We start from the raw sequence: 7220 nt of genomic DNA, 5'->3' as shown, positions 1-7220 counted from the left end.
TAAGTTTTAGGCGTAATTAGGTTAGAATTTAGCCAACTCAATTAGGAGCCAATTGAGCCCAAGTTTAGGTTGTGTTGGGCCAAGTAAAAGGCCCAAGCAATGACCCAACAAGTGGAACCGTCGTGACATAGTCTCCGAGATTGTGTCAGGCGGTGGTATCGTCAATCTAGGCGATGGTACCATCGGTAAGGGCAATGGTACCGCCTAGTGATAGTGTGTCAGGCGGTGGTACCGTCTAGTGTCAGTGCAAGCGGTGGTACCGCCCGTACCCTGAAATCTCGAGAATTTGAATTTTGGCTCCAAGTTTTGAAGTCATTTGGGGTCTATAAATATCCCAGCTATTCTTGTATGGAGTAGGAAGAAAGGTAAACAAAAACCCTATGTTTCTAAAGTTGAAAACCCTTGTAAAATGTAGAGTCCTGAGCTTGTCGGTGTCGGTGTCGGTGGCCTCGACGAAAGAGGAATCGGGAGTGGATGTAGGTCACAACGACCGAACTACTATAAAACTTGGTTTACATTTATATTCTTGTTATTTACCTTCATTGCAAATTGTCTTACTTACTTTACTTCCACTATGCTTACGAACAAACATTCAATTTCAAGTTATCTTCTGAGATCGATTTTTATCGTACGAATATTTTTCAAATCGATATTTTTATCTGTCACACTAATTCATCCCCCTCCCCCCTCTTAGTGCTGACTCGATCCTAACATTTATCATATTTAAATTATTTTTAATTAAAAATAATAAATATTAATGATCCATACTCGAACCAGAACCGCTTGAATTGAAATTTGGCCCTGGGAGATTCGGTTCTGATTTCTAATTTTAGAAAATCGAACTGATGATTTTAAAACTAAAGGTAGGACTACTTAGACTCCTTTTAACTTCAGTCTTTATACAAGTCCACTATTCCGCATAAACTCGACTTATCTTTTTGGACATCACCAATAACTGTCACATCACTAAGCAAAATCATGACAGTGAATCAAAATTTAGATTACTCTTGGTGAAGAGAGGAATGTATTGAATTGACTCAGTAGGGTGAGATATAGAAATGGATATTGCATATATATAATCTTATTAACCTCCTTGCATGAGAAATTTAACTAATTCCCAGCTTTCTTATTCGCGCATCGTAGATCAAGGGATGGGCAGATGCATGCTTGTTTGTGCAGATGAAAGCCAAAATCGCCTTCAAGAATGACGCATGGTTTACAGAATTCCTTCTATATCTAATCCACTGTTGCCATATGGGCAAGGGAGCATGCAACTACTCAACTAAGTTAAGAGGAGAAGAAACAAGCACGTACAAAATTTTGTTTCTAACGACAATCCATAGCAATTCTGAAACACATTTAGTCCACAAGATTACAGAATATAAGATCACCAGTTCACAAAATCCAGATAGTCCAAAAGTAGAAAAAACAAATCACAGCCTTCTTTTACGCAGAGAATTTGTCTGGAGTTAACATAAAATTCACAAAAAGACAAACCTCCAACTAAATTTCCAACAGCCTTACGGAGATGCATACTTCAATGAGCAGAAAGCCTTGTGGAGGAACAGAACCATTCCGCTTGAGAGGGGCACAAACTACAGAGACAACAGTGCTTCAACCTTCGCGATCTGTTCTTCTTCATTCTTTGGAGTAGGGCTTCTATTTGCTTCGTCGAAAAGATCATGCTTCCATTTTTCTGCCTGGAAACCACTCTCTCGGGACATATTTCTCTCACCATATCTTCCTGTGAATCTTTCCCTACCCCTCACGTCCCTGCCACCATGCATCTCCCTTGACTGATAGCCAGCTCTGTTGATTTCATTTCTTTGCAGATATCTGTCTCCTCTCTTATCATATCTATCATCAGCTCGATTGAAACATCTCTCAGGCTTATCACCACGTGAAAAGTTGTTTCCCTTTTCTTCCCTTCTTACAGCACCAAGCATTTGATGATCATGGTGGTTTCTTGATTCTGGTCCGGTGGGAGGGGCAGCCACAGAATCTTTTTCTGTAGCCATTTTTCTTTCACTGAAAGCAGGTCTTTTCCTGGGAGCTGCTGCCTCAACTTCCAACTCATAAAATCCATCATGTCTCCATTCATTGTTGTCACCTGCATGAGCTCTAGTCCGGCTGTCGTATTTTCTCTGCATGTCAGATGCCTCTATCTTGTCCACCCTGTCACCAGTCTGCTCCTTTGCATTATTCCTTCCTTCATCTTTATAAAGACACAAAATATCAAATAAGTCAAAGAAATAAGACATGAAAATTAGAGGACACAGCAGATTGACACATATTAGACGATTAATTACCAGCATCTCTGCGAACATAGCTTCGACCACCATGCCCAGCACCGCCACGTTCGTCGTGCTGCATAGGTAGCCTTAGATTGTTATATAAAATGAGGTACTTGAAGGCATGGATCCGAACAAGAACCCCGCTACATCAGGAGGAAAATAGGTTTTGTATGCAATGAATAACAAAATTAAATTAACAAAACTGAGTTACAAAGGCAAAGTTGCTTCCACAGAACTTCAACAGCATAAAGGCAACATTACTTTTCTAATTAGGAAATGAAGACCAACACCCCAAAACCACCAACCCCACCCCACCCCACCCAGAAAAACAAAAAACAAAAACAAAAGTAACACCCCCTCTCTTGTTCTTTTTCCTTCTTCACCTTCCTTTTTCCAACCAAAAGAACTTAGTGTTTTTTTTTTTTTGCAATATCTGATGACAAAATTGAGACAATGCTAAATGAAACACAAATAATATAAGAATATAGTTTGTATGCCCATATTGACATAGTTGTTGAATGCATTACTAGCATTTCGCAGGTAGGAACAAGCTAAAGTTGGCCCAACAAGACTAATATAACAACATGATCATATTATTGGGCACCATTGCTTCAGTTATGTCTCTCAAAATTGCATCTTAATGAAGACACATGCATATGCTAAAAGTAAAAAGAGGAACCCGAAAGTCATGGGAGAAGCCACCGCAGAGAAACCATCACCCGTGAATATTTTACCTGGAGAAGTAGGACCAGCTCGTTACAACCTTACCATAATAAACATGCACTTCACTACAAACAAATGCTAAAAATTCAAAAATAAGTTACACTAGCATAAAGAACTAGGCCTGCAACACTGATATCAATACAGCATGGTTGCCCTTGGCATCATGATAACACAGTTGTCCTCTTGTTAGAAAATGGTGTACATAATTCACTGCCAGTTAACCTCTCCTAAAGCAAAGTTTTGGTTAATGACTAGGAAAGGGAACAGAGTGGGTGTTTTTAAAGCATTAACATAAACAGTACCATTACTAACACAATACATTAAACAGATACACATTGATCCTGGATGCTACAGCAAATCATAATGTCAGAACCATGTGGAACCTGCTTCATAGTTCCTTCCTCAAAATCAAGCCTTGTTGAGGACAATATCTGGTTAAACTAAAAGCAGCCATGTCTTATTGTATTGTTGCCAACAGAATTTTCTATGTTTTATTCTAACTTCTCACACCACCAATTCTAAGTGAGTCCTAATTGATTCACCTCATCCCTTTAGATGTATCCATATCATCACAAAAGGTTCCCCCTTATTTCATCCTAGATCAGAACTACACTTAATTATTCATGAATGTAAACCTTTATTATTCTGTCTATGATAAAAACCATCAATATCTACTTAAATATATTATTTGAGACACCAGATTAGGGTTAACTATGTGAGCCATACCAGCATCACCTTCCATTTATATGATCACATGCTTTATTATACGGGAGCTATTACATTAAATCTTTAAAATTAAACAATCATCTTCAATCCTACAGTACAAATTTGCACCATATTAGTTGGCAGTCTGTACCTGTTTGTATGCATAAAAAGAGTCCTATGCTACAAAACCACCACGTCAGCCATTTAATTGTTTTTGCTCTATTGGTACAAAATAAATACCTCTAAGCCATCCCATTACCTTCTAGTGGTGAACTTAGTACTAATTTTCTTTTTAATCCTTTCTTCATCCACAAAGCTATACCTAGAGCCATTTTACTGGTAATAAGTTTCAAAATACAAGTCCAAACATAAAAGGAAGCCCAACATCAGTAATCATTCTTTCCTTGAGATAAGACATTAATTGTACAGACAAGATACTGATGCCAAGGTCCTTGTATGATCAAAGTACATTCAATTGTTCTTCAACTCTATGGTTTCTTAAGGAAGCAGATAGGATATGCTGATTTAGGAGCTAGCTTGAGCAACTGCTACATCCAATGTTGCAAATGAACCAAAACTGCTGCATTCTTAATTATTCCTTTTTATCTCAAAATTTTTAATTTTCTTTTCAAAACCCATATCAGTCAACAGTAACATTCAGTAAAGCCTCAAATGGAAAGTGACCTAATAACCCTCAAGTACTTTTTTCAGTCAAGGTGGAACAGAGAATTCTATTAGGAACATGTTAAACTGTAGATACAGAAAAAAAAAAAGAAAAAAAAAATAAGATTCAAGAAGAAGCTATGCTTGAAGATGCACCCCCCTTCAAAATAAAGAATGACCACACCAGATGCAGAAAAAGTTGTCCAGACATAATAATTTCCATATGAAGAGACTTTTAAATCACAATATCACGTCAAAGGGGCTGCAATGACAAGGAGCAGAACATATACAACATAAAACAAAGATATGACTGAAATCAAATAACTGCAAACAATTATCTAAGATACAGATGCAAAAAACATGCACAGGCAATCTGGTTCATTAAAAAACAAAGATTAACTTCTTGGAAAACAAATTTCATGTATCAACCAATTTTGAGACCTGAAAGTGGGATCGAGTCCATGGTGCATCCATTTGGTCAGATTGTTTGGTATTATCAGGATCAACCTTCCTGTGAGAACCATCTTTAAGATTTGCAGACTTCACCTTGGTATCAGTTGCTGAAGAATTCTCAACAGGCAAAGCATCTTGAAACCGCCTACGTGTTTTCCGCTCCTTATTATCATCAACATTCAAATCATGATTACCAGAGAATTTTCTCTCAGATGCTGATTTTCCATCTCTTTTTGGTCTTTTAGGACTTTAAAAAAAAGAAAGAAAAAGTAGTTAGCTAAATAAACAACCTAAATAAGTAGCTACACCATCTCCTAATGATGAATGCAGAAAGAAATACCCAAAGCTAGCAACGGAAAAAAATCTTAGTTACTTTGGCTAAAGTGATACATTTATAGTTTGAACTTTTTTAAAATATATATTCTTGTTGTTAAAGGTTTTCATACAAATATTCATCAAAAACATCATAGCTGAGAAAATTATATCCACATGCAACTAAAACTGAACTAAACAACACTATAGAAAAGACAAACATAAGATTTTTCATAGCAATTTAATTGTAATGTGCTAAGGGAAATTAAAGATTCTTAGAAGTCACTAATGACTAACCTAATGTAAAATTTCTTACATTACCTAAGGTAAACCTTTATACATATAAAATGGTGAGCTACAAAGAAAAAGAAGGCTCAACAGCCTGAATAAATCTTAGCATTAAAACATAATAATTTAATATTTAAAAAGGTCAATCACTACCCTACTAATAATAAACTGGACAGATTCATTCATGAGCAGACATGGATGTAGTAGAGGGAACCATGATAAATGAAAAACTGATTCATTTATTACAAGATGAAAAACACTTAGGATGACAAATATAGCGACATCCTATGTAATACAGACAATAGTCTCACCAACATAGTTTCTTCTAACAAATACACATCATGACAAGGAGTCAAATTCATTGTGGTTATATGGCAACATACAAATGGCTCATCTAGTCAACCATTTCAAATTTGCTTATTGCAGAAATATGCTTGGTATGTATGGACAATTTGTTTCTGTCTAGTAGCATTGATAATGTGGGCACTCAGAAAGCTATGATTGTTTGTAAATGTTATCCAACAGAACAAAAGGTATAGTAAATAAATACATGTTCAATAACATCCACATTATCTGTTGGTTTGGTTGTCTTGGACAAGCATACAAGTGTCGCTAAAAAGTACCTGGTAAGCTGACTATATGCTAACTTCTTTAGTGCTAACTGCCTTTACAGTTTAATTAGACAAATGAAAACTTATCTAACATATTATAATATTAGACAAGAAGAAGTTTAGAGAGTTATTTCTAAGACTGCAATTTGAGGGTCTATGGACAAAAATGTCAAGGGTTTTATCCTGCAGTCACAATCAAATCTAACATGCTTTGGTTGCAAGGAAATTATTGGTAAACAAAAAAAAAACAAGGAGCTTTCCCAAGGAAACGAAAAGCTGAAACTTTCATATGTTTTTCTTTTAGGGAACTGAATATAAAATTAAATACCCATACAATCCTAGAGTTCTCAGTCAACAAATCAAGATTCCAAAAGACATGTACAGTGTTCTATTTCTCATGCTTCTTGCAAAATATCAAAAGAAGGGTCATTCTCTTTATACAATGTTTGTGCCTCTTCTTCTAGGCGTGTCTCCTACAAAAAAATTTCCCAACAGCTAACTTTCGAAAACCCTAACAATGCCTAACTAAAACCACCTTTCTTGCGACTAAACGCAGATTTTTAGATAGCTATCACCGACTTAACCTAATATCGTAACAAAAACGCGGAAGAAAGAGTCCAAGAACTCAAATTGCAGCGTCAATATTTCATTTGAGAGGGAGGTGAGGAGGGGACACCACCTGGGTTCCCTTTCCCTTTCCCTTTCTCTTTCCCTCTCCCGTTCCGATCGTGAGTGGTGACTTCTGCCACCGTGATCGCGGCCCTCGCGTCGGGGCATCGAGTCTCCTCCGGTGCCGCCTTCCCTTCGCCTCCGCTCCTCCGGCATCTTGGTCGCAAGAAAGATGGGATCCGAGAGCACCGGTCTTCTAGTTAGGGCTTCGGCGTACCGTTTATAGTGCCGGCCCGACCCGCTCCCGTGGGACCGTCATTTGGACCCAACCGGGTTCGATTTTCGTGGATCGGGAGCTAAATTTTCACTTTAATAGATTATTAGCACCTGTCACGCACGTGATATCAAATTTAATTTTATTCACATATATAATCATCATATAATAAGATAATCATGAATATGTTGTATCTGCGATAACAACCGTGACGGTATTCGCAAATTTCATCCAAATTGAAAACCAATTCCAATACATATTAATCTATTCAAATATATCCACATTTGA

General features: G+C 37.1%; 1 protein-coding gene across 2 annotated transcripts; it reads right to left on the bottom strand.

The window, feature by feature from the left end:
• Positions 1–1420: 1420 nt before the first annotated feature.
• LOC135676419 (uncharacterized) lies at positions 1421–6912 on the bottom strand. Of its 2 annotated transcripts, XM_065187561.1 has the most exons (5): positions 6729–6905; positions 4827–5085; positions 2974–3028; positions 2310–2437; positions 1421–2215 (listed from the first exon to the last, which is right to left on the bottom strand). In XM_065187561.1, the coding sequence occupies exons 2-5, from the start codon at positions 4846–4848 to the stop codon at positions 1596–1598; spliced, it is 825 nt and encodes a 274-aa protein (XP_065043633.1). In that variant the 5' UTR covers positions 4849–5085; positions 6729–6905; the 3' UTR covers positions 1421–1595. The 2 variants fall into 2 exon arrangements, with proteins under 2 accessions (XP_065043633.1, XP_065043632.1); XM_065187560.1 differs by lacking the exon at positions 2974–3028 and having other exon boundaries at positions 2310–2367; positions 6729–6912.
• Between the last annotated feature and the right edge of the window lie 308 nt (positions 6913–7220).

Source organism: Musa acuminata, chromosome BXJ1-6, assembly GCF_036884655.1.
Source record: "Musa acuminata AAA Group cultivar baxijiao chromosome BXJ1-6, Cavendish_Baxijiao_AAA, whole genome shotgun sequence".
NCBI classification, from domain to species: domain Eukaryota; kingdom Viridiplantae; phylum Streptophyta; class Magnoliopsida; order Zingiberales; family Musaceae; genus Musa; species Musa acuminata.
The sequence above is the reverse complement of the archived record's forward strand: the minus strand, read 5'-3'. Positions and strand labels throughout refer to the sequence as shown.

Excerpts from the sequence above, each read along its gene's own strand:
- LOC135676419 (XM_065187560.1), bottom strand. The coding sequence starts at position 6,874 with ATGCCGGAGGAGCGGAGGCGAAGGGAAGGCGGCACCGGAGGAGACTCG. Across the intron at positions 5,086-6,728 it reads GAAAGGGAAAGGGAACCCAG|TCCTAAAAGACCAAAAAGAG; the intron begins GTGGTGTCCCCT and ends TTTTTTTTAAAG. Across the intron at positions 2,368-4,826 it reads GGACTCGATCCCACTTTCAG|CACGACGAACGTGGCGGTGC; the intron begins GTCTCAAAATTG and ends CTACCTATGCAG.